Raw genomic sequence first — 27,616 nt, 5'->3', positions numbered from 1 at the left:
TTAAGTTCTCTTTTTACCCTTCTCGTTCACATCTGGACTCATGTCTTTCAGGCGTCTACACTTTTTACAACTCCTCCTCCCGGTTTTCACAAATCTTCTTTGAGTGCCCTTGTGAAGAGAATGAATTTTACTAGGCCGCTGTCTTGGAAATCTTTAGTAAAGCCTTTAAGTGATATCTGGGGGAAGATCACTCCCCACAATTTCCCTCTGGGCACAGATCCCCTCTCCTGCCACATACATTATCCTAAAAACATAGACAGCAAAGCTTGCCAAAAATTTCTAGGGAAAATCTAGACTAAATGGTGACTGTAAACCTCAAAGGAAGAAAAGAACCAGACAGCTGACACAGAGAAAAGATTCATGCCATAACCTTTTTTCTCCTTTCTGCAGTTTTGGAATATTGTCTCAGTTTTACTCTGCTTACTTAGTGTCAGATTTCAGGTCACAAATTCCGGTTCTATGTGTAAGGGAGTAACAAGTTAAAAAAATAATGGACCTGTTGAGACACATTGCAGTGCACCCTGGCAGCTGATAACATCAGAGAAAATTTCATGACTGCAAGGCTGTTCCTGGAATGGATGACTTATGTAACTCAAGGCATATCTGCATATTTGAATTAAGTACAGTAAAGGCTTATACATGAGTGGCTCAAGTGTGCTCTATAAAACATTTTTTGAACTGAAACTGTGTTTTCAAGAACAGGACACCAGTGATGAGGTGTGAAATGCATAATTTCTTCTAATTTAGGTCTTGTACTGGTTATAATGTGACCTTATCATTCTCTGCAACTACCTGAAAAGAGGTTGTAGCCGGGTAGGAGTTGGTCTCTTCTCCTAGGCAACTAGTGACAGGATGAGAGGACAGTCTTAAGCTGCACCAAGGGAGGTTCAGGCTGGACATTAGGAAGAATTTGTTCACAGAAAGGGTGACTAGATATTGGAATGGGCTTGAGGTGTTCAAGGAGAGACTGGACATGGCACTTAATGCCACGATCTAGTTGACACAGTGGTGTTTGGTCTCAGAGGTCTTTTCCAAAATAATTGATTCTCTGGTTCTGTACTCATCTCAGTTTCTGATCCCATTGGTTGGACTTTCTGTCACATGTTTCTTCCCTAAAACAACGTGATGTGTTTCTTTACAGACGGTATGCAAACACTTCGAGGGAGGGGGCTGCAGCCAGAAGAGGGGAAGGTTTGGGGATAACTCAGAGCAGCCTCCCCCTGCGACAGGCAGGCCACGGAGGGAGACTGAAGTGGCTGAACGACTGGCAACAGCTGTACACCACATGCGGGCAGGTCCCTTCCGAAGCACAGATTCAACCACAGCCTTGAGGAAGGCCAAGCCCTCCGTGGTGGGGGCAGCCGGAGCTGCAGGAAGGAGTTACCCTGTGTCCCATGCCAGGCCGGTGTTCCTGGAGCTGGGGGCGGGCCGGCGCAGGAGCTGCGCTGTGAGTAGGGCGGGAAGGAGGGAAAGAAGGACGGAGGGAAGGAGGGAGGAGGCCGTTCCGGGAGAGCGGGTGGGGAGCGCGGGGCCGGGGCGGCGACACTCCGCCGCTCCGTAGGGCCAGGCCGTGCTGGGGGTGTCCAGCCGGGCCGCCCCTCCGGCATGGACGGCGCGCCCGCCTTGCTGCTGGAGGCGGTGGTGGCAACAGTGCCTGCCCGCCGGGCGGCTCTCGCAGGTAGGGCCGCGGCGGGGCCGGAAGGCACCTGCGGCCGGAGGGAAGGGGCGGCCCGGCGCCGACCGGCCGCAGCTCCGGGCCGCAGCTCCGGGCGGGCCAGGCCGGGCGGCCCTGGGGCTCTTCGGAGCACTGGAGCCACTTGTCGCCGGTGCTCCCGCGGAAGGAGCAGCCCGAGCGGGGACTGGCCACTGCCCCGGCCCGGTGCCCGGGCCGGCAGCCGCTCGGCCGGGGGCGGGATGCCGGGGCTCTGCCGACGGTGGGACATTTTGTGACAGACTGATGTCCCTGTTCCTTGAAGCGAAGGCCGAGCCTGGCCGCTCGTTGTGAGCCCGCGCCCGTGCGGCCTCCTCCCGCTGTGGAGATGCTGTGACACAGCTAGACTTTCTAATAAAAACAAGGAGAACCCAAGCCACGTGGATGAAAACTTCCCCCATCCCGCCCCCCGACCCCAGTCATAACTGTAGTATGTCATGAGGAAAGTGCTAAGGCACGTGCAACAACATTCCTTGTGATGCCTTCCCTGTAATATGTCACAAGGAATATGCTATGGTACGTGCAAGAACATTCCCTGTGATTCCTTCCCCTGCTCTGGCATGGGTGTGAACCAGTAGTCTCGATGTTTTGTCAGCTGGTAACTGCAGGTATCTGTTTTTTAGCATACAACTTAAGCTGTTTTATGCTTGGCTTTTCAGATGTGCCAAGACATGCCAGTCATCTCACTGCTGGTGATGCTTCTTATGGTGCAGGGCCTGGGCAGTCACCAAAATCATTGGAACAGCCAAAAACTTTAGCTAGGAATTGTATTTCTTCTTGAGATACAACTTGAAGTAAATTATAATTTGAGCATCAAAGACTGGTAGTAGAGTTTATTATTTAAATATCTTTTTAAAATAATGGATCATCAAGCAGTTGAAGTAATGTGGTCTTTCGTGCTCTTTGCAATTCCATGTGAGATGAACCAATTGCCGTAACTCTGTCTTTAGAAATATTGAGTGTCTGATCTGTGATTATGTGGTATCTGTTTCACTAGATGAGAAGACTAGTTAGAAACAAACTAATATTTAATTGTAACTTTAAAAAAATTGTTTTTAGTTCTTCAGAAATTAATGAGAGCCTAATTGGAGGTTAAATTCCAGCTCTTTTCTCTTACTCCAGGTGCTATTATAGCTATAGCCTTACCCAGAGATAATCTAGTGAGAAGAAAAACCAATTGAAGACTGGAAGGAAAAAAAAAGGACTAACTGCTTCTTATAGACAGCAGACTGAAATTAGGTGTTAAGTGGGTTTCCCAATTCTTCAGTTTTCAGTGAGTTTATGTTATAGAACCAGAAAATAACATCAGTTCCATTCGTTTCATGTTCAGTGCTTTAACTACAGGACTGTCTTTTATCTGGAAATCATAGAATCACAGAAAGTTTTAGGTTGGAAGGGACCTTTAAACATCATCTTGTCTGGTGTGTAAAGCATTTGTAGATGCAACACAAGGTTATTCCTCACTGTATACTTTTTAGGTGAATGTAAGAGGCTTGCAGACTCTGATAGTATTTCATTTACCCAAAAAGTCTCACTAAATTCTACACTTACAAAGTGTGAATCAACTTGAGAATTCCCTTTTGAATAATGGTTATGTTAGCCTTAAAGGGCATTCCCAATGAATCTGACAGCTTCCTTTTCCAGTTCCATTTTTCCCGTGTCCTGTCCCCTGCTGTTGATGTCACCTGCTACCAACAAAGATGGATGTAGTACTTTTTCTTTATGAAATGTCCTATTTTGATTGGTTTTGTTTCTTCTCCTCCCATCATTCTGTGGTATTCTTTGTGCTCTTTATCCTTGTTGCAAAGTTTCATTAACCAAACTCCTGTTTTTCGAAGTTTCAGCAGCGTGTTTTGGAGAGTGTAAGATTTGCCAACCGTATTATGAATTCTGTGGTACTAGTAGTGTTTTTCAGTCTCATCAGTTGAACTTGATCATATTTGTGATGCAGCATGTACTGTGTTAAAAAAAAAAGAACATTCTAAGTATAGTTTCAACTAGCTGTGAAGTAAAAAAAAGAAGCCATTTTAAAAGAAGTGCATTTTTATTTATAAGCGTATATTTTCTGGAGCTTTTTTTCCACAGGCGATTAATAGTAGTTTATGCTGAATCAGACTGAAAGGAGTTTCACTTTTTCCTCCTGCAAAAGTGAGAGGCATTGAGATTCACTGTAAGATACAGGACTGTGACCAGCATTGGATTACACCAGTGTAAGGACAGTCATCATGCTCATGAAGTCCTGGTTAGGACTTTAAAGCCCGTTCAGTCTAGTTTTAATGGGCACTCACACCAACTGTAAGAGTTTCTGACATGAGGTCAGGTTTCAGTCAGAAGCTTGAGAAAAGTTAGCTACCAATCTGATTCTTCACTGTTGTTCAGAAACAAAAAAAGCAAGTAGGAAATCACTTAAAGTAATTGCGATCAAATTTCATTTTTTAACTGCTATTTTCTTGAGGTTTGAATCAGCAGAACTGACCATCTTTATTTCCAGAATATACCGCTCTGGACAACTCCATGAAATCTATGGCAATTTCTTTTGCTATTTGGATTATATTTTAAAAAATAGTGATTTTTATCACTGATGTGCTATAAATCCAAAACACCGCACTGTACCAGCTACTAAGAAGAAAATTAATTCTATCCCAGCCAAACCCAGGACAGTTATGCAGACCTTTCCAAAGTTCCAATGGAATGTTACCCATGTAAGGTACTTTGCCCAAAAGAATTATTTTTCAGTTAGTTGATGAATTTTTCTTTTTCTCTTATCTTCATAGCATCTTTATCAGAGCACTTAGTTTTTTTTCAGAAGCTTTAGTATAAACTAGTTACTTTTAAAGTAACTCTATGCAATTGCTAGAACTCAATATCTTTTTCTCCAAAATCCAAATTTGAGATTCTCCGATACTCACAATGGTTTCAAACATGTTACTGACAGATTCAAGATGAAAGAAAGAAATACAGCTAGATAGGGAAATAAATGTACAAGTCACAACATTTAGTAACAGATACTTGCAGCATGTGAAAAGAATCATTTTGGGTCAGTTCTGATGAACGATTCCAGCTAAGTTACTCAGCACAGAACTGAGACATTTTAAAGCTACAAACTTTTGTAGGAGTGTCTGTACACTAGGGAATTCTCCTTGGAGAGGACTGACAACTGTTCATGTGGTGCAGTGATTGAAACCTTGGACCTGAGTGCAAAGCTGTTTTAGTGGGAAGGAGCTAAAGAAATGGTTTGGTTCTATGGGAAAGCTCTAGGCGTGTTTATAGTGCAGGATGCGAGTCCATGCAGTAATTGCAAATGTATCCTTTAATCATTCCGCCTTTTTTTGAAAAAGCTTGTTACATAGGGTACCTGGAATTTGATGCTCTCTCACTAATGTTTTCTCTCTTTTTGATCTGTCTCCACTTGTGCTGTACAGTCATAGCAAACAAGGCTTTTAAAGTTATTAATATCACAACAGCTTTCTATTTGGTATTTAGAGGCTCTGAACACTTGTTTCCATCACTCAAATCTTATCCCAAGGGAGAGTCTTCCTATTTTATTTATGTTGAAGGTTGCAAGCTGTTTTTCCTTTGGTTTAGGGAAATAAAGATCAGACTTGTATCTTCATCTGTTGAGACCTGCATGTTTTATGTTAGTTATGGCAGAAGCTATTGGGACTCAAGCTATCTCTTTGTTTGGCTAGCATTTAGTGCATGAGGACTCTTAAATGAGGATTCAAGCTATACTTCTATATAGCTAAACGTGTTTTTACTGTTTGGAAACGTGCCTTCATCTCTAGATTGTACAACCCCTCCACCTCTTATTGAAGCACCATAAAAGACTTGTTAGTACAGAAGAAATGTAAGGTATGAAAAAAAACTGTTTTGAGAATGGAGGGACAAAAGCCGCCCCAAGAAGGGGACAGAGTTATCCATGTGCATTGCTCATGTTAGCTGTGTAGTGACTCTGAGATTGGTTTCTTGTAGATACATTTGTACAGTTTTTAGTTTTGGCAGTGGAGGAGTGATGAGGCTTATATTTCGTTGTGCTTTGAGTACAGAAAGAAGAGAAACATTATTCAAGGTGTAGCTGTTGGTTGAATTTGATAATGTTTTTAGCACTAGAGAATGAAAGCTGAACAAAAAGATAAGATGTCAACCAAATTCCACCACTAAGTGATGAATGAAGAACCTTTTGCTCTGTGACTATGGAGGCTTTTGCTATGCCTGCCTGATTTCTTGTGGTTGCTTCAAAGAAAGATGTTGTGGACAGAGCTGGTCGAGAATCTTCAGTGATATTATTTGAAACACAATTTTCAAAACTTACACTTCTTGTATAAATGTTACCTGTTGTGATGGAAATATCGGGAAGAATTTATAGCCCTAGCGTTGAGGGTTGTCTGTAAGGGAGAAGGAAGAGGGATGGGGACCACAAATTAGTAACTGAGTTTGAACAGATTTTTAAATTTGCATCCCAAGTGATTATGCCTCTATTTTCTTGAGCCTTTGTGTATCTATTTCTGTGTCCATAACGGGACATTAATAACTGACATAGATCTGGCTGTCATTCTCAGCTGCTTTCACTTGTCTTTTCTATTTGAGGCCCAGAGGTGTTACAGAATAAGCTATCTGCCGAGGCACTGCAGAGGAATCTTTCCCTACACGATATGCTGAATTCACCTATTCCAGCAGCAAGGGACCTTACAGGCTGGTATTGCTGGTTGAACTGCATGTACTTTCTGTAATGAGGTGATTAATGTCAGATGGTCCATGACAAAATGTCCCTGTTTCAAAAGCACCAGATTAAATTTGAGGTCAGTCATAACATGGTTTCAGCCAAAAAGCATTCTAAAAGTGTCTGTTCTAGAGGAACTTGATTCCTATACTGTAATAACACGCTTCTTAGTTTGGTGGGTACAGAAGCAGAAATTATGTCAAGGCATTGTGGGTGGTCTTGGCCCAAGATCTCGTTTAGGGTTGGATCAATGCCTACCTGCCCCACCTGCAGTGATGGATTCTGACTCTGAAGAGTTTTATGGAAAGCAAAAGCTTTAACTTATGTTTCTTTTTTCCTTTTTGAGAAATTCATATATAGGATAAATATCAAACTTTTTCCCAGTGGTACACTGCAAAATATTGACTTTGCAGCTTCATTCTAGTTATTCCAAGTTGCACTTAATAATTCATAGATAAATTTATCTTTCTGCTCAGTTGCCTCCCAAAAAATGCAATTTTTTTTCTCCGCACATACTCAGGTCTGTTGAAAATGTAGTGTATTTAAAAGTAATTTTCAATTTCCGTCAGCAATCATTACTGTTCATTCAGAAATTAACTAAATTTGGGGGCCGTGTTATAGTGATCATAATGAAACTTTCAGGATATTGACATCTGTGAAAGATTTTGATTTAATTTGTTAATTTCTGAGGAACTTGACTGCTAAATTTTAATGGAATCTCTTACTTGCCTGTTCTGTGGGGGTGCGAGGATGAACGTAAATGAACGTAACTGCTTCTTGGAGGCTCAGTAGGGTGAGGAGAATGGTCTGTCTTCTCAAGGTGAAACCTCTTTTGTACCCATAACGTTATATTGATGTTCTGATGTTACTATGATGCTGATGGAAATGGAGTCTTCTTTTGATTAGGACAGGTTGTTTCAGACAGCTGGGTTGTGCTACTTGTGATCTTCAGGAAGTGTCATGGTTTAACCCCAGCTGGTAACTAAGTACCACGCAGCCACTTGCTCAGTCCCTCACCCCATGGTGGGACAGGAAGGATAATCAAGAAAAAAGAAGTAAAACCTGTGGGTTGAGATAAGAACAATTTAATAATTGAAACAAAGTAAAATGTAATAATAGTATTGAAAAAGGAGACAACAAAAAGAGAGAAGTAAAACTGCAAATCAACAAGTGATGCACAATACAGTTGCTCACCATCTGTTGACTGATGCCCAGCTGTCCCCAAGTTTATATACTGAGCATGTTGGTCTGTGGTATGGAATATTCCTTTGGCCAGTTCAGGTCAGCTCTCCTGGCCATGGTCCCCTCAGCCTCTTGTGCACCTGCTTGCTGGCAGAGCATGGGACACTGGAATATCCTTAACTTAGGGTGAGCACCACCATGTCACCAACATTATTGTCCTACTAAATCCAAACCACAGCACTATGCTGACTACTAGGAAGAAAATAAACTCTATCCCTGCTGAAACCAGAACAGGAAGACAGTATCTCTGTGCATCATTTACTGAGGTGGAAATCAGGGGACTCCTCTCCTTACCTGTGACACTGGATCTGCAGTTCTGTAGGGTAGGGACAATCTCCTATAGTCCATCTGTACATTAAATAGTACAGTGACAGTCCCAGACACTGCCAAAATATGAATTTAGCACAAAATAAAAAATTATAAATATTTAACCTGTTTCCTGAGTTATTAGTAATTTCTTATACTGGGGATTTGTCTATAGTTCTGTTATTCCAATACTTGCTTTAAAGAGGAGGTCTGTCTTTATTGACTCTACAGAATAACATTTCTATGTACAACAAATGGCATAGGTTCTCGCAGTGTATAAATTTTATGTAAGACTTGTAAGGGGTATTAGAGCTATTCGATGAAAGCTTTTTTTGAGCTAGAAGTACCCTGGTGAGGAAGAATTCCTTTTGATTCCAGTTGGAACCAATGTTTCTTAGCACAGCGGTGACTCTTCCTTTGGAAGAAATATGTGTATTTCTGAGGATAAATCTGAGGATTTTTCCTGTGTTTCTCTGGGTACTTTATATAACTTGCTGTTACATAGTTTTTGGCTGTGGTGTTTACTGAATGTTTTTCTTGAGAGAGCTAGCTAGAATTTTTATATATCTTACAGCAAAGTTTTAGATACTGTTAATGATTATTTCATGAATCAGCTGCTTAATGAGATCTTTGATTTGGTAGTCTGTGCAGAATCCAGTACAGAGTCTGAGTTAAAGCCACACTTTTAGTAAGAGTCATCAGAGTGTATTAGATTCAGCACGGGGACAGCTAATGTAGAGACTGAAACAATTAAACCTCAAAAGTCCTTTGCAGTTAGGCTTGACTTTCAAAAGAACTATGTTAAAATGAGGAAGTTATTTCAGAATGAAGTTAAAAACTGCAAAATAAATATTTAGCTGGTGGTGTCCTTGGAGAGTTGTGTCCAAACACAGCTGAAGCATCATAAACCCTAGCAGATGTAATTTGAAAATAGACACATCTGGGGGAAAAAATAAAAAAGGTCAAGGATCAGCTTGAAGGAGTCAAAGCTCTTACTAAATCCTTCTTAAGTTCATCAAGAATAAAAACCCTGCTGAGGGTCTGTGCAGCCAGTTGATTAAGTTATCTGTATAAAAGAAGGGGCATGGCTACTGCAGAGAAGCTAAATAAAATGGTGTTTGCTGCTAACTGGGAGGATACCCAAACTGAAATTTGTTTTTTTGGGGTGGAGGCAGGGAAAGAGAGGGGTTGACCTAAAAAAACTTGAGGGTGAAATAACTTGCTTGCTAAGAGTGATGTCTGATCTCATGCTTTTAAGTCCCTGGGTACCTGAAGCATGGATGGTGGCAGATTTTATTCCAGTATTTAAAACGAGAATGACCAGGGGTCTGTAAGCCTGACATCCATACCTGTCAAATTTGTAGATACTGTAACAAAGGATAGAAGATGCACAAGTGAGTAGGATCAACTTGGGAAAAGTCTGTACAATTTCTTTAAAGATAGGTTCTGCTTTACAAACCTGTTGCGGCTTTCTTGACCTGGGTGTGCAAGTCATCTAAGATTTAGATTCTCAGAAGGCTTTTGATAAAGTTTGCCATCAGAGGCTTTTGAACAGCCATTGAATAGGAGTGCAGGGCTTTGTATATTAAGTAATGGATTAAGTAGGAGGAGGGGTAAATGATTGATTTCATTTTTTCATATGTGAGAGGGAAGTTACTAGCAGAGTTTTTGAGGCTTTGGTCTTAGGATTTGTGTTGTTCAGTATAGTAGTAATGGGGATGGTAAAGGCAGTGAGTAATCAAATGAGAAAGCTTACTGATGTTACAGTCAAGGCAGAAAAGAATATTTGAAAGAAATTATTCATTATAATTGCACTACTACAGTTCTCAGTCATCACTGTTGGAAATTGAATACTGGGCTGTATTCACACTTTGTACACACTGGTATGGCCATGGGGCTCTTATTTTGTTGTGTGGACTGGTGAATTCGGTATCTGAGATTTATTTTAAATTGTGCATATTTAAGTTTATAGAGAGTAATATAAATTTTTTTACATACATTTAGCTGTAGATAAGAAAAAGAGAGGTTTTTTATGTGCAATTAAATTTCCCGTTTGTTTTCCTTTATTTCTTTCAGTATCGTTTTATGGTGATAGCTTTGTAGAGCTGAACACGGCAGAGGTATCCTCTCAGACATCTTTACAGTTGCAGTTTCGAACAAGCAAGGCACAGGGACTGCTTTTTCTTGCAGCAGACAGATTATTGTTTAATGGAGCTACACTCAGGATATGTACAGGTATGCTTTATAACTGAACGTAAAAAGGTATGTGTAACCTGTATTGCTCAGTGTTTTTCTTTAAGCTGTTGTCTATAACAAGTCTCAAAGTTTCTGTTTAAAGAAATGGAAAAATCACAAAATATAATTGATAATTTCAAAATATGGTATTTATTTCTTACAATTATATCGCCATAGGCTTTGAGATATCTAGATTTTAAAATCAAGGTCATTGTGTTCAAAGCATGACATTCAGTAAAGGCAGAATTTCAGATTTAATGATGTTAGCATCATAAAAAATGTTTGGATCCAAGTAATTGTTTTTCTGCAAGGTAAGGTCTTGAAAGATCATTGTCAGTTGAGTTCTCAGGATTGTTGTTCCTTGCAGAACTGCAGAGAAGTCCGTTCCTGCTTCTGGAGTTATTCAGGTCATATTTGTCATGGCAAGTAAACCTACACAGAATTTTAGTGCGATTTTATTTTTTCAATTATATTTTGTAAATTAGGTGTTTACTATGAAAATGTGTGAAAATTAATGTATTAACCATATATTAATGTATGACTGCAAAAAATACCACTTTGGATTTTGGTAGTTAAAATTCTATCTCTTGCAGTTGAGAATTAACTTTGGTGTGGGGGAATGAGTTCTGCATTCTCAGCAAAGATCTCAGCTGAATGATTTAGCTTGGCACCTGGTTGAACTACATCATGAACATGATAATGTCACATTGGTAGTTGATAAACATGATAGAACTAGTGCAAAAATGCCTGGAATTCTCTATGAATTAAACGTCAATTATGGATTCTACATAGTTGGTACTAGCAAACTTGATGTTCCCTACCTTGTTGGAGCACTACCCAGTTTCCGAGGATGCACTGATGATGTGTTGTTCAACCACAGAGACATTCTGATGCCTCTCAGACCTTCTCCTGGCTTCACAATCATCCATGAAGTTTCAGTGGGATGCAGTGATGAATTCTTTGTGGGTGAAGAAGAACCCATCAGTTTCTTCAGTTCCAGGTCCTATGTTTCTTTCCCATCATGGAATGTGGATGATGAGGCAAGTTTCGAGTGTACATTGCAAACCTCAGCTGCATGTGGCTTGCTGCTTTACCACCCTGGGCAAGTGGGAGATTTCATTGCAATGGAAATGGAAGGTGGTTTAATTAAAGCTTATGTTGGAAAACATAGACATAGAACCCATCTTTCTTCTCGTAGATCGGTCAATGATAGTCATTGGCACTACATCAAGCTGAAATTTACTGCAGAATATTTGCAGCTGACATTGGATGAAGAAACTGTGAAAAAATCATTGCCTCCCCATAGTAAGCTGCCAATTCTGAAGGGATCCCTCTTTGTAGGTGGTGTAGAAGGCAGCATACGATCAGAAGTGGTTAAATAAAAGCTAATCTCAGTATCTGGGAAGTATGCCAGAGGAGGATCCTTCAAAGGTTGCTTAAGAAACCTGAAAGCCAACTCAGAAAAGAAATCGCTGAAGAATGTTCTGGTAACTAAGGACATTTCAGCTGGATGTGAAATGCAGAGTGCTTTTAATACAAATCTTTCTTTAGAGATGGCTGTAAAGAACCCTCCTGTGAAAACAGCCCCAGTATTTGCCATTTCTCATGAAAACTCTGTCTCTCTGGGCAAGGAAGACTAGAGCCACCTTTTAGTTCTAAGTAACTTGATTGTACCAGAGGGTGGACAAGCTTCACTCGAATCTAAGCATATTAAGGTCAGCTTAGACTTTGAGAAGTTAGGAATTCATCAGTCACAAATTCTTTTTGAAATAAAGGAACCACCTTCTCATGGAAACTTGAAACTAAATATTGGACCAGTGCAGGAGGTAAATACATTTACTATGCAAGATGTGTGGCAAGGGAAGGTTCTTTATGTCCATGATGGCTCTGAGGACACTTACGATTATTTTAATTTCTCCATTTCTACCAGCAGTGAGAAGATCATGCCTCCATATTTTCAAGAAAATGAGCAGCATGTGTTTAGCATTACTGTCACTCCAGTAAATGATGCACCTGAGATCGCACCTCCTGAGGGAAACTTGCTGCTTCTCTTAGAGAATTCAAAGAAACGTTTGACTAGAGACCTGATAAAAGTTCTAGATAAGGATACTGATTCTCAGGGTCTCAGTCTTTCAGTCCTTGGAAATCTGAATGCAGATGCAGGATTTTTAGAAAACTCAAAGCATCCTGGAAAAACCATTACTACTTTTTCTAATGAGGACTTAAGAGAAGGTACTGTTTTCTTTGTCCACACAGGTGTCAAGAACTCAAGGCTTGTTCTCAGGGCAAGTGACGGTGAGAAGGTGAGCAACACTGTTGTGTTACGTGCCATGGCAGTTCCTTTGGATTCCAGAGTTATCAACAACTCAGGAATAAATCTACTCCAAGGTATTACAACTCTTATAACACCTAGGCATCTGGCAGTTGAAACAAATGCTGTCCTCCAGGAACTGGAAATACAGTACGAAATCACAGAGCCACCTCGGTTTGGTCAAGTCCAAAGGCAGCATTCAATGGGGGAATGGAAGCAAGTCAGTTGTTTTTCTCAACGCTCTCTTCAGCGCAGCCGTGTGAGATACTGTAGCACTTCTAAAGAAATTCAGCTGGAAAATGTTACCGACCAATTTAAATTGAAAGTTAGTGTAGGAAACAGAATCAGTGAAGAGCACACATTTCCGATCAAAGTGAAATGGTTAAGGTACACTTTGTTGAAACACAGCCCTCTAGAAACTGAAAAGTCAAAAAAGAAGTACTTGAATTCTGATAATCTTTTTGCTGTTATTGCAGATCTAGAAATACCTGAAGATGAGCTTCATTTTAAATTGCTGTCTCTACCAAGGAATGGACAGATACTGCTTAATGACCAGCCTTTGAAAAAAGATTCAGTCTTTAGCCAAAAAGATATTACTGATCAAAAAGTGGCATATGAATTAATCAGCAGATACCATGAAGACAACTATGATTCATTTAGATTCCTAATTTCTGCAAATTATCTGGAATCAAATTTGTATGACTTTGAAGTCTACATCAAATCAGATTTTGGAAACATTATTTTGACTAACAATGGCCTTAATGTTACTGAAGGTGAAGGAGAGTTAATAACGAGCACGAAATTGTTTGTGCAAACAGTAAATAATAAAACTTTCCAATACAAAGTTATACAGTTTCCTAAGCATGGGAAATTAAAACTTATTGATTTTTCAGGCCCTTCTGAGAATAATGACAGTCTCACAACTTTCACTAATAAAGATATAACCAATAACCACCTTATGTATGTGCATGACGATTCTGAGACAGCATTTGATGAATTTCTTGTCAGAGCTTCCAGCAAAGAGTCAGGAAAGTGGGCAAACTTTGATCCAGAAGTAGAATCTTTGTCAGTAGAAATTAGATTCAACATTTCTGTCCAGCTGAAGAATGATGAGAAACCAATACGTGTGATTGATACGATATTTAACATAGTGAGAAATGGGCAGTGATTATTGACTTTGGCAGATCTTTGCTATCATGATCCTGATTCTGATTTTGGTGATGGACAGTTGCTATATACTAGACGTGGTATTTCCAATGGGGACTTGGTGCTAACAAATGATACTTTGCATAGACTCTGCCAATTCAAACAAGCGGACCTGGAGCAAAAGCAAGTCCTGTTTCTACACCGTGGTGCAGATTTTGGGTGTTTTGTTCTTTTTGTGACAGATGGCAAGCACTATACTTCTTTGCTTCTAGAAGTTAATGCCACTGATCCTTATGTTAGGCTGGCAAATAATACAGGATTGTTGGTTCAAAAAGGGAAAGAGGGAACTGTTTCAACAGCTAACCTGAGTGCTACTACAAACCAAGACATAAGAAATGATCATGAGCTTACCTATGAGATACTCTCTTTCCCAAAATATGGAAGAATATATGTAAATAATCTGTTGATGGATTCCTTTACTCAACGTGATCTGATAAAGGGGCATGTAACCTACAGGCATGATGACAGCAACAACCTTATTGACAAATTCAACTTTACAGTCTATGCTAGAGATGTCCATCTAAATGCTGAAGTGCAGGTTCGCATATATTTGGAAAGTCAGCAGCAGCCACCAAGGGTTGCAAACAAAAACAATCTCTTGGTTGAAGAAGGAAAACTAGTTGAAATCAATAAAGGCAAACTGCTAGTAAGTTAACTGTGCTGTCCATTCTTCCAGTCTTGTTGCAAGTTTTTCTCACTGTTTTTTTCAGCCATTGCAGTGTCTTTAGTTTGTGTCTTCATATCTTTGACTCCTTTTGGTTACCACTAATATGACTGCATTCTGGATGCTTACTTGTGTAAATACTGACACTAGCAAGCTTCCATTTATAGGAAGGAAAACTGATTATGTTAAAGAAAAAAGGCTGCCCATAATCTTTTCATTCGTTATATGCTGGTGCTTGAAAAACTTAGAATTTGGGGATGCTGCTTGTATATATTTGTTTCACTTCTAACAATTGTTGGTACTTCAGGTACTGTTCTTAGTTGAGATGGTGGGAACTGCCAAGGAAGAAACGGTTTTGGTTCATTCAGTTTGGAGCTAGCCCAGTTAAAACTGTTCGAGGACTACATCCAAAATTTTAAAAACATCAGATCACAAACCGGAGGCCATTTCTGCTTAGTTAATTCTTTCCTGCCCGTTGTTTGTGGATAGCCTTCCAATAACCACCACGAGGGGGCTCTGACAGCACGTTGCTGTGCTGCTGAAATCCTTGTTTCAGGCAGGATCTATAGCTCTGAGGCCATTACTTAATTCCGCAGTGTATTCCTTTTTAAAATTACAAAACATACTTGTGGTTACAGAAGGCTCCTAGGTCACATATATTTAATACGTGTCTGCTCAAAGTATTGTACTGTTTTGGGAACCGTGTAACTCAATTAAGGAATGCCATTTCAGTTAGGTAGACAGTCCAGGGGTTAAAAGTGAAAAATTCAGAAGAGAATTATAGTAATTCTTCTGTTTCCATTTGAATAATTTTGGGATATTTCCCTAAATTTAAGGTTGTTCATGAAAACAGTTCTCCATCTGAGATTGTGTTCACAGTAAGAAAGCTTCCAGTACACGGATACATTCAGAAGTTTTCCTTGGAAGAAAGTTATCTCAGTTTTGACCAAAGGCCAGTTTTGAGCTTCACACAGCAAGATGTCGACGAGGGCAAAGTCCAGGATGTGCAGACAGTTTCTAACCAACTAGAGGACCATTTTTTTCTGGATGTGACCAACGGTGTCCGAACAGTGAGTGGAATAGAGATCTCTGTAGACATCATCCCCAGAATCATTCCACTGGAAGTACAGAACTTCACAGTAATTGGAGGGGGCTCGAAAGCCCTGGTGGAAGACTGTCTAAAAATTTCTAGTAGACATTGTGTAGGACTCAGCTGTGAATTCATTTTAACTGAGCAACCAAAACATGGGTATGTTGAAAACTCTCATGTTCCTGGAATAAAGTTAACCACATTTACCAGAAAACAGGTAACACATTTAGATTCGCTTTACTGTAATCATGATGGATTCTTTGTATTGCTGAAAGCTGTGGGGTTTTGTGGGAGGTGGTGAGATACATGAGTTTGAGCTTTATTCTGGCCTTGAGCCCAACATCTTTCTGCAGTTTCTAGCTGGTCATTTGGAGTGGGGAGGGAGAGTACGTTGTACTGAACCACATCACTTCCTTGTGTGCTTCTGTCATAAGTGCAGTGGATTGATGGGCCAGTCCTTCTCAGGCAGCATTGTAGATACTCAGGAAATGTAAGATGACATAAGGCTGTGGGTACATTTTGAAAAGACTGGAGGATATGGTGTGTAAATTGAACAAAGAAGAAAGTGGAAAAAAAGTAATTTTTTTAGGTCATGTCTTTGCTCCGAGGCAGCCAGTATATGCATGATATACTGATTTTCAGTCTTTTAGCTCCAAGAAACAAAAGAGTATCATAAGTCACCATTTACTAACATAAGCATAAATAAAGTCTTAGAAATCATAAAATGTTCATGCAATAAATACAGAGGGGCATGACTAGAGTATTTTTCAATGTGAGATATATTTTCTTCTAGCCTCCTTGGTTTTTCAGCTTGTTGTATTTTTCAGGTGGAACAAGAATTAATCTACTATGTTCATGATGACAGTGAAGAACTGATGGACAGTTTTACTGTGGTAGTAAATAACACGGAGTTGTGGAAACAAAGTTTGCCCCAAACTGTATTTGTAACTGTTACTGCAGTAAATGATGAAGCTCCTGTTATAAAAGTTAACAAAATTCTTCAGGTATGTTAGTCAATATTTTGAAGTCTTAAAATTATTATTTTTGATGCCATTTGATGCACCTTCATTAACGGAGTATTAGATTTGTCTCTGGTGGGATAGTCAGTATAATAAATAGCAGTCCTGGGATTTACAGAAATTAATGCTAATGAAAGGAGGCAGTACAGGCAGTACATGGCTGATTTGTGTTTAGGAAGATTCTAGTCATCATGGAGAACATTTTCTGCTGTTCTAATATCAAGTTTATCTAGAAGGCTGAGTGAGTGTTCTTTTAATCTTAAAGTTACATGAAGTGTTTTGGACTGACCTAGGGCTTGTAGGAGTGAATGGCTGACACCTGGATCACTGTTACGTTTTAGTGTTGTTTGCTAGGGTATCTGGAGGGCTGTTAATGAACATGTAACTTAGAAAAGTGCCAAGAGTAGTGATGATGAGAATGCCTTCCTACACTCTGCCTAATGGGTATTTCTTGTACAAAACAGGAATGTTCTCTTCTTTAAAAGTTGCAAATAATACAATGCTGTCTATGCAAATCTGGGGTGTTACAGGTCATCAAAATATTGGTGCAGGCACTGAAGCTATTCCTGTGTGATACTGTAAGCTAAAAAACCAGCATGTTAACTTGTTTCTAACTCAGCCTCCCCCCAAAAAAAATCCTGAAGAAAATGTTAAAATTGTTTACTAATGATACCTTTTTTACCTCTTAATAGCTGAGTTTTTAATCTATTGATATTTGAAAAAAAAATCTACAACTATTACTTCAATTTCAGTACACTTTCAGATTAATTAATTAATTAATTTATTTAGCTATAGCATTGTTACTTTTTGCGTTATGATGGCACTCAGTAACCAGAAACAATTTATTACAGGCACTGTGCCCATGAAGCTCCCATTTCCAATCTGAAATCTGATGAGTAAAAACAAATTAAGTGACTCAGAAAAGCAGAATGAAGGGAATTTGGATCACCTAATGAGCCAGTGGTCACAGTAAACCCACCTGGGAGACAGCAAGACAAAGAAAATACTTAGGAATAAGTTTGAAAGAAGCTAAACCAGGGTATTTTGAGATGATCATAACGCTGTGTTATGTATTTAGCCTTTTCACATGAGAAAAGACATTTTAAATCAGCAGTAGTGGTATTGCACAACTTCACAGTGACAGCAGGTAGTCTGTTATAATCTGCACACAACCGAAGACACCCTGCCTGGTGCAGACACTGCTGGGCAGAGGGGCAGACTCCCTTTACAAGCATTTGAGTAATACAGAGCAAAAACTTTCCTGGTTGAAGTAATTACATGTACTGTGCAGACATCAGCACAGCATGCAGTAATGTTTAGTCACAGGGAAAAAGGCAAAATGTCCAGTCAGACTTTTCAGTCTCCATTCTGGTGCATTACTGGCATTGAACTTCAGTCTTAACAAAACAAAGGCTATGCAGTGCATGGCAATGCAGGTTATGGATTTTTCTAAAAATATCTGTAAATGTAGGCTTCCCAAGAACAATGATAACTGGGGAGGCTGTTTGCTTACCCAGAACAAGGATGCTGCCTTTGTGCCTGTGATTATGCTAGTCAGGCACATGCTGTTGGGAAATAATCTTTGGTTTTGACCAATATGCACACATATGGTGGATTTGTGTGGAGTCTAAAACAAAGCTGTTAGTCAGGTTATATACTGGGAGGAATACACTGAGATGATTCTTCCTTAAATCAAACTTGCACATCCCAAATAGGTGGGAGAAAATGGTTGAGATGAGATAGGCATTCCTGTGTAGGGTGATAGGGGCTGACCCCAAGTTCTAGCCAAGCAGTTTGTGCTCCTCAAGGGCATTGCTAGTGGTGGCAGCTGAGTAATAGACTGTTGCTTTTAAAAATGCAGTAGCTCTTTCATATCTTTTATGGTTTGGGAATGTATAAAATGAGGAACCAGTACTGTGAAAACTAAAGTCCAGATGAACCATTTGAGTTGACTGAAGTTCAGCCCCTCAGAAATTTTGCAGATTACAGTATAAAGAGTTAGAAAGCAGTGCTGTTGTTGGCATCTGTTAAGAAATAGCTTCTGTGAAGAGATGCATTATATAGCAGCTATGATGTTGGTGTGGATATATGGATGTTAATTTTGGCCTTTGTCATGGGCTTCTGGCCAGATGCCAGAAACTGTTGGTCATGTGCGCATATACTGACCGAGTCCAACTCTAGCTCCCCCACTTCAGAGGCATCTGTAACATCCTTTCTTCAGACAACTTTGTCTGTTGTTGACAAGGTTGTGAACACCATGAAGGTTATGAACACCATGGAGTTTGTGTGACAGACAACCAAACTTTTTGGGAGTAGTTTCTGTTTTTTCTCTAGGAAGTGAAAGTAAGTGAAGATTTTGGGTGGGGCTTAGTGGCTTTCTTTTGTTTATTTGTTTAGATTTGTTTGTTTGCTTTTCCTTGACTAAGAATTTATGACATAACGTATGAGATACAGAAAGTTTTGTAGTCCTGAGAGCTTCTGTAACATATGGTGGTAATCCTTGCATTTCTTTTAAAGCCTTTCCATTGGAACAAATTCATGAGTGGTACGTTTACTTAGAAACTTATATTATCAGCATTTTAGGTATAATTTCCTAAAGTTTCCACACTTTCTGTGGACGTTTTTTTTTCTGTGTTGGGAATGGGTAACGGAAATAGGATGTTTTAAAGAAGATTGCCATCCTGGCATTCCTTGCTGCATTTATGTATGTGTTTAAAGATATTTGTAGGTAGCAATACTGTGAAATGACTGTATCCTCCTTTTGCCACAAGAGGGCTATATTTTCCTACAATTAGGTTTAAAAACCCCCTAATTTGTTGTTTTCTCTAAGTCACTCTCTAAAGTGTTAAAATAGCTATGAATATAGAGTGTCTGGTAAGATGTGTGGCATGCAAGGAGATACTGATGAGCCAATGCTGTAAGTAGAGCAGAATGAATTACTTCCCATTGGCAAGGTCATGAACCTTTTTTGGACCGTGGCTGTGGAATGTGTTAGACACATGCAAAACTAGTGTAATGCTACATCCTGGAAGTTCAGATACAGTTTTTATGGTGTTCTTCAAAGACATCTTGATCCCAGATATGGAAAATAAGATGCTTGTACAATTCTTGCTGTACTGTCAGTGTTTGCTTCCCTGCTGCTCTTTTCAGCTGTTAGATCTCCTTTCATTCCTCAAGGATCATGTTGCAGGTCATGTTTAGTACTTAAAAAGCATTGTGTGTTAATGTGCTAGAAAAATGGAATTAAATACTTAAAAGCTTAGGCTTTTAAGATTGTATCTCTGATATAAATTCTGCATTGAAATAATTGATATTGACATATAGAAAAACACTTTTTTCTATAATTAGAAATTATAGTTCTTTTTTCCTTTAGTAAGGAAAAAATTTGAAACTTAATAAGTAATTTGTAGTGACATCCATAGTAATTTCTTATATTTTTGCATATTCTATGTCACCTTTTATTTTCTGTGTAGAATAATCTATGTCTATCTCGTATTGGCCTCATAAGCCACCAGCGTGCCTGTAACAAATGTGGATAGAGCCTTCCCAAATCTTTGTTCGTGAAGCCCAGCCATGATGATTAATCTACACGAGTGCTAGTGAGATGAGGGTCTCGATACAAAACCTGTGACACTGATACGCATATTTGATGCCATTCACTAAGTCACCCTTTAGGATTAGTTATCGTCCTGTGTATTCATAGGTGTCATTCCTTATCAAAATTTGATATTAGTAATTACATTGCAGAGAAATATATATTTCAAGGGAGAAAATAGCTATTTGCTGGATGCAAGATATTTTCTGTTATAAACTTATTGTTCAAACTTTTTTCCTACTTGTAAAAAAAACCATTTAATTTCATTTTAGTATCTCTTTTTCCATGGCACATATTCTGTGACACAATGCAGACTGAAATCTGTCCTCTATTGAAGTATAGTGGCAAAAACCCCAGTGTCTTTAAAAGGTTTTCTTCCATGGTTTTTATTAAAAAGTAAAATTAATACTTAGGGAAAAATCTGTGATTGCTGATTTTTGGTTTTGGCAGAGGTAAAATGACCTTTGTCAAAGGTCGTTCTTCAGGCATTTGGTGTGATGTTACTACCAGATATTTATTAAGTGTACTAAGACCTTAGGAAGACAGGAAGGGATGATGCAGTGTGTATTTTGAAGCTCAAACTGAGATATTTAAAGGCTTAGGCTTTTAAGATTGTATCTCTGATATAAATTCTGCATCGAAATAATTGATATTGACATATTGAATATTTAAGAATTTAATTTCATATTGAGATAAATATGTATTTTTCTTCGTTAGCACTTTTTTCTGTAATGCCAAATAAATACAGCAGAGATGAAGAATAAAATGGGCTGTTGCTTATTCTTTCCAAACAAGGAATTAACCAGTAAGATACAGATAAAACTCAGGAAGCAGTCCTTTCTGCTTGAAAGGAGAATCTTACAGTTTCTCCATATCTTCAGATAAAAAATGAAGAAGCATTCATACAATCATCATTGCATCATAGAATGTTAAGGGACCTTAAAGATTTTCTAGTCCCAACCACCCCTGTCATGGGCAGGGATGCCCCCCAGTAGCCCAGGTTGCTCAAGGCTTTATCCAACCTGGCCTTGAACACTTCCAGAGATGGGACATCCACAATTTCCCCAGGCAACCTGTTCCAGTATCTCCCCACCCTGACAAGTAAAGAATTTCTTCCTAATATTTAACCTAAATTTCCCCTCTTTCAGTTTGTATCCATTACTCCTTGTTCTGTCACTACAGTTCCTGTCGAAGAGTCCCTCTCCAGCTTCCTTTTAGGCCCTCTTCAGATACTGGAAGGTGCTATGAGGTCTCCACACAACCTTCTCTTCTCCAGGCTGAACAGCTCCAACTTCCTCAGCCTGTCTTTGCAGGGGAGGTGCCCCAGTCCCCTTATCAGCTTTGTTGCCCTCCTCTGAACTTGCACCAACAGATTATTTATTAGAATTAAGTAATGGTATTTATACCATCTTTCTAAAAACTGGTTAGCTATTTTGTCTGGAATCATGACTTCACTAGGTGCTAAGCAGCTATTGGAGGTGTTGGTTCTTTCATCTCCCATTGAACTGAACACCTCTGTGGGTTGTTTGGTGCACTATAAAAGGGTCTTTAGTGCATTTTGTTAGGAGGAAATAATGCAGCTACAACAAGTGTTCCATTTGTATTAAAGTTTTTGCTATCCCCAGGCTGTTTTTCTTTTATCTTTTCTGCTGGTGAAAGTAGAACATGTTGAATGCCTTGCCTGCTGTGAAGTACATGACACTAATATTCATGTGTGTGTGTTGGAAAGTAGCTCCTTGACTCAGCTATCATAATACAATTTTTGTTATGTTTGTTAGGGTTTGCATGGTGCCTGACAAATAGAGCACTTCTGCTGCAACTCACTGAAACTCTAACTGGTGCAGGGTGTATGTAAGGTCTTGTATTTTGAAAACCATTTGCCAACATTAACTGTTCCAGTCTGTGATCAGAGATTTGGATGGAGAGTAAGGAAACTTGCCATAGCTACTAGTGTAGCAAATCTTTATTCTAGTCTTTCTTTTTCTTTGAGTTATGTATCATCCATCCCTGTCCCCTCCCCATCCCCCCTATTTTCTTTTGTGTGCATTTTCTTTATTTATTTTTATTATTTTGTTTTTCTAGGTCTGGGTGGATTCCATCATAGAAATAACTATTGATGATCTCTGTGCAGAAGACAAAGATTCCTCACCATCAGAATTGGTGTATTCCATTACTCCACCTAGCAGTGGGCACTTGGCTCTGAAGTCTTCTCCAAACAAGAGCATCCTTAGTTTTACCCAGGCTCATATAACTGAAGGGCATCTGGTATTTGTACACAGTGGTATGTGATTTCACAAATACCATGCCTGCTACCAAAATACTCTTCCTATTCATTATACTGGTGTTTTTAATCCGTTACAGATGCCATTCTAATGTCACAAAGATTTCAGAGACTGTTTGCATGGTCTCACAAACTAAACAGAGAAGGGTCTGATGCCTACTTAAATGTGTGCTTACTGGGAAACCTTTGTGTACTGGTGCTTTATTTAATAGCAGCCTTCTTTCTGAAAGCAGTTTTTCAGTAAAGAAATGTTGCCATGCAGCTTTCAGAGATATGAAATCCATGTTTTTGACTACTGCGGTTGAAAATCTCCTGAAGCCTTTCTGTCTCACTACAGTGCAGAGCTATTCATGGACCAACAGACTCACAGACACCTGCCATGATGTGGTGGTGATGGACGATCAAGCTATGGTGTGATGTCAACATCCCTTTCAGGCTGTGAAGGAATTCAGCTTTAAACATTGACTCTTTGTGCCAGTGGCCAGACCTAGAGATTGGGTTTATTGTGCATTTGAGAGAATGTGTGGGGAATAAAAGAAGTCAGGGCAGCTTCATGCATCCTTGAGTAGTAGTGCTGGGAAGCCACAGGAATGAACATCCCAACAGAGTTCCATGCAGAGGAAGAGGTGGGGATTTTATATGGTGCTTGTTTCCTGCTCCAGCTCTATTACTGTGTTACCTCAGCTGAAAGAAGAAGCTTGTTCTATAGAAGGAATAAACCATTTTTTTTAGGATGGAGATAGAAGAGGTACAGCACTGTCTTGCCAGCCCCAAGGCAGGCTAGAATTCCAGTACTCCCTTGGCAGCAGCAGTCACTCCAGATCTATGCTGTGTCTTCATGAGGTTGATGTGCTCTGACTTATGATGCACTGTCTGGCAGAGTGTGTATATGTTACTGAAGTTGCTTTACAAGCAGTTGCTGGTGAGCTATAAGAATCCTGCTCAAATAATTTGGACGGGAAATTAAAGGTCAAGAGCATGACAAAAGTGAGCCAAGCTATTTAAATTGTTCCGAGGGAGACTGACATGTAAAAACCCCTATGGTGGTAGGACAGTGGAAGTCTCAGTGTGAGGAAATCAGTTCCCTTTTGTGTTCCTGAAAGGGCACATGCATATCTGTAGTCTTAGGGAGTGAATCTTGATTAATAAAAGTGAAAAGAACAGAAAATTTCGTTTTCAGGTGAGTAGGAGTGTGGCTTGTATAGTAATTTTGTAACATAAAATTGCCCAGGTGATATGTCAGGTCTTGCAGCTGCTCTGTCTCTGCCTCTGCTCAGCCTCATGGCCTCCAGTGCTTCAGAAAGGACTCTGAATATTTTACTTCTTTTCCTTTCTCTGTCAGTGATTTTCTTTGCTCTCTCATCTTGAACTGTTGCTAGAAATGAACTTGTTACTCTCATTTTCTTGCTCCCAGCCTTGTCCTGTGGCCTTTCCTTGTGTTCTGCTGACATTCAGATCCTTATCCCTTTTCTCTGTCCCTTGTCGTCAGTCTTACGGTGTGCACTAGCTTATTTGGGTCCTCTTGGGAAGTACCCCTATCTACTCTTCTACCCACTATAGCCCTTCCAAGGGGAAGAGCAGCATCCGCTTGGCTGAGACAGCTCTTCCATTCTCTGGCTACTTGTTATGGCACCACACATCTTTAACATCTGTACCTGGCAGTGACTCTCCATTCTTAGTGTCTCTTTACTGGAGTACTAAAGAAAGTACTACCGTACTTTGCTTTTATGCTTCTAAGTTAGACTTCAAAACTTTCCCTTCATCTTTACTCAGCCTCATGCATTACATCATGCTGCTAATTCTGTGCAGTGAGTTGCAAATCTCTCCTGTCTTTCTCATGTTGTCACCTTGAATGTTTTATTTGTTTCTTCCATAATCCCTGATTGTTCTTTCACCAGCATAAAAGCAGAACCAGAACGTACCTTTCCTTTTCTGTACTCCTTTTTCAGCATGAGAATTCCTTGTCTCTTCCACCCTTCCTTCACTCTAGAGTACTTCCCTCCCACTTTTTCAGTATGGAGTCTGCCCACAAATCCTGCCAGTATTTTTCTAAGGGCAGTACTGAATTGAACTGTTGTTGGTTCTGAAGTTGTAATGTCTTTTCAGTGCAACTTTTACCACCCTCTTTTTGGTGTCCTTTTTATCGCTTCTGATCAGCTGTGTCTTTGAAAATTAATTGATAAAGTAATAAATGCTCCACCCAAGCAGAAGTTTGGGATGTAGTTTTGTTCCTGACTGCTGATGATAAAACATCTGGGTCAATCAAGCAGTTGACCTGCATTAGCCAAAAAAGCAAATGAGGGTATGTAAGCTGGGTGGTTTTTTTTCCAACCTAGTGCAAATACTAGACTCCCTGATGCCTTTTTAAATAAGCAGCTTCTTCATTTATATCAGGAGAAAACATCAGAGAATAAAAACTGTTAAAATAAAAACTATATGACATGATCTTCCAGAACTGCTTCATTGTCTGGCTGGATATAAGAGCCAGGGGTGTTGTTAACTTAGGGATGTTGTTAACTATAATCTCAGAACTCGCATTTGATTCTTCTGATATGTTAATTTGTAGTTAGGCAAGGTGTTCTGATCTTCACATGCAAGCACCCTCTGGCTTTCAGGATCTATATTCTTTTAGCGGTGTCTTGTCGCTAAATTGGGCAAAGCAAATAGAAGAGCATGGTAACTCTTTGCAACAGCTAATGTTTCAATCTCTCTACCTAACTGAACAGTCTGGGAAGCCTCTGCTTGAAGGAGTCAGTCAGTACTGAGAGATGTATTTTTACAGGAATCGACTCAGACTCCTGGAGGTATTTTGCTATTGCTTGTGCCAAAGTATGTAAAGGTCCTAAGATTAAAGGCAAAAATGTGCATTTATTATGAGTACACATAACCTCTGAAATATTTTAAGCTGTGACAACATACATACTTCAGCAAAGCTGAAGCGCAGCAAAGAGGCAAAGGAAACAACCCCAAGGGTAGATACAGACCTTTAAACGTAAAACAAAAGGAAAGAACATTCTAGTTACTTTCCCCTCCATTTCCTTCTTTGGCAAAATGCGACTGCTTAAGTGCTTTGGACCCTCCTAAGCTATAAAAGAAGCTGGAAATCTAGAAGTCATTGTTTCCCCAAGTTTAACTTGGTTTCAGTTCCACTGGGTCAGTAAAGAAAGAGACGAAGGGCCCACTCTTCGTGATTTACATCTAAGAGATGCTGGCCTTCACTGTAAGCAGCAGCCAATAGTTCTTCCTTGGGAAGGTGTTAACTGCATAATCAATTTATTTAATTCTAATTAAGATACAAAGGTCCTGATCAAAAGTTGCTGTCAGGATGACTTTGGATATATATTGTTAAGGAAACTTTCCAGTCTGCTCCATTCAGGAGTCACTCAGGCAGTCACACTTATACCACAGGAGATGAGGCCCTTTCACAGTGAGCGGTTGCAGTGACCCAACAGGTACCCTGCTTGACTCCCTACACACACTGCTCACCCTACACACACCACTCACACAGTCCGATTAGGTTTCCTTACCAGTTCAGTCCCAGGTTTCCCATAGCAGAGTCTCAGGCACCTGTTCCTTAATATAATTTAATCATGGTGCAATAACAGAATAACAGCTCAAGCTGGGAGCCTCTGAGGTGGGACCCTGAACAAGGACCCCTGGGCTTTTATACCCTCACAGTCTAAGCACAAAGGAAGTCTGGGGTTCTTGGCTCCTCTTGTTTCTCTGTGTCCAGCTGGGCCACAGGTCCGTGTGCCCTTTGTTTGCAAAGGTTGGGCAGCTCATGGCCTCTTGCTTGGGGCCCTCTTGCCTGGGGATCCTGCCACCCAGAGCTCAATCTGTAGCTGGCACTGCAGCTGCACACTGAGCTACCTGCACCAAATTTATTCCTCAACAATCTTTCACTATAGCCAAGAGCAAAAGGTGTCCAAAAGTATGCTTGTGTTTTGTGTGACAGAGTAATACAAGAATAAATTTATGATTTTCTTTTCTACAGGAGCAATGTCTGGAGGCTTCAACTTTCAGGTGACAGATGGTTTGAACTTTGCACCTCGACAGATTTTTAGCGTCACAGTACATACGCTGGTCATTAGCCTTGAAGAGAACAAAGGACTCAGAGTCTTTCCAGGTCTGTTTTTTAAGATTATGATGATTTTATCCAGTTGAAAATATTGCATAATATAGAGTTATTTGTTAGATACCTAACTGACTAAACTATGGAAAACTCTACCTGAGAACATCTATCGGTATGATTTTGAAAAGAAGGGTTATGTTTTCTCAAACAACATATTGCTTTTTTGCTTTGTAGTCTAACTTTTTGATATGCTTGGAGTCAGTAAAAACTGACAGTGAAATATACAAGCACAGTGTGACAATAGTACTGTCTTCCTAAGCTCTGGATATTCCCCATTCAGATTTGTTAAAAGGCTCTCTATTATATTCAAATATTTAGAAGTGTCCTAGATGGTTGTGATATTGATTGGTAAAAGCAGAATGGAGCTTGTGTCTGTGAGATTCTGAATAGCACATGTAAAGTCTGCAGATTGCTAATTCACTTTTTTATTGTTTAAGATGAGTTATGGAAAGACTTACTGATGAATCAGAAGGACTGAAAACTTTGGTTCATATTGGTACGTTTGTAATTAGTTGTATCAGCAGCTAAGTCGTACTACTGCAGGAATTGATGTAAGAGGGTCTCACCAGAGCCATTTGCTTCTTGACATTGGCAAGAGTAGTCCCTGACTGAGGTAGTAATCTAACATTAATTGCAGGATTAAAGGAGTAATAGGTTAGTTTTCTCTGAGCAATGTCTTGCATCTCACTTTTGTCTGTGCTACCTTTTTCTTTGAATACGGTCTGTAGAGTCAGAGAGAGATGTAGAATTGGCAATGTTCTAGAGGTATTAATCTGTACCTTGATTTATTAATTGGATACAGAAGAGGAGCACTTTATCTTCTTAAACTTCCCAGTTATAAGCTGCATAAACAGGTTTGCCATGAAAGCCACTTAAACACAGGCAACAAAAAATGAGATTGTAGCAGCGTGATCTTCTAATTCAATCAATATAAATGGGATTCACATAAATCCACTTACAGAGCTTATTACCATGCAATATTGGTATGTAAGGTTGCCTTGGGCACAAGGATTTACAGAAGTTCTATCTTAAGACAATGATAATTGTAAGAGAAGCATGCCAGATACTTCCATAGAATGCAAAGTCTCTAGACTGTCAATCAGT

The 27,616-nt window shown here is 39.7% G+C and overlaps 1 protein-coding gene across 1 annotated transcript in view; it reads left to right on the top strand.

The window, feature by feature from the left end:
* The first annotated feature begins 1,589 nt into the window (after positions 1-1,589).
* The window catches only part of LOC113943374 (chondroitin sulfate proteoglycan 4-like), a 41,374-nt gene continuing 15,347 nt past the window's right edge, over positions 1,590-27,616 (top strand). Inside the window, 8 exon segments of the mRNA XM_027635045.1 lie at positions 1,590-1,678; positions 10,056-10,170; positions 10,172-10,214; positions 10,808-14,377; positions 15,232-15,702; positions 16,313-16,489; positions 22,182-22,380; positions 26,375-26,506. Coding sequence (XP_027490846.1) covers positions 1,606-1,678; positions 10,056-10,170; positions 10,172-10,214; positions 10,808-14,377; positions 15,232-15,702; positions 16,313-16,489; positions 22,182-22,380; positions 26,375-26,506 — 4,780 coding nt within the window. The 5' untranslated portion in view covers positions 1,590-1,605.

Source organism: Corapipo altera, unplaced genomic scaffold, assembly GCF_003945725.1.
Source record: "Corapipo altera isolate COAL_440 unplaced genomic scaffold, ASM394572v1 61411, whole genome shotgun sequence".
Taxonomy (NCBI): domain Eukaryota; kingdom Metazoa; phylum Chordata; class Aves; order Passeriformes; family Pipridae; genus Corapipo; species Corapipo altera.
The sequence above is the reverse complement of the archived record's forward strand: the minus strand, read 5'-3'. Positions and strand labels throughout refer to the sequence as shown.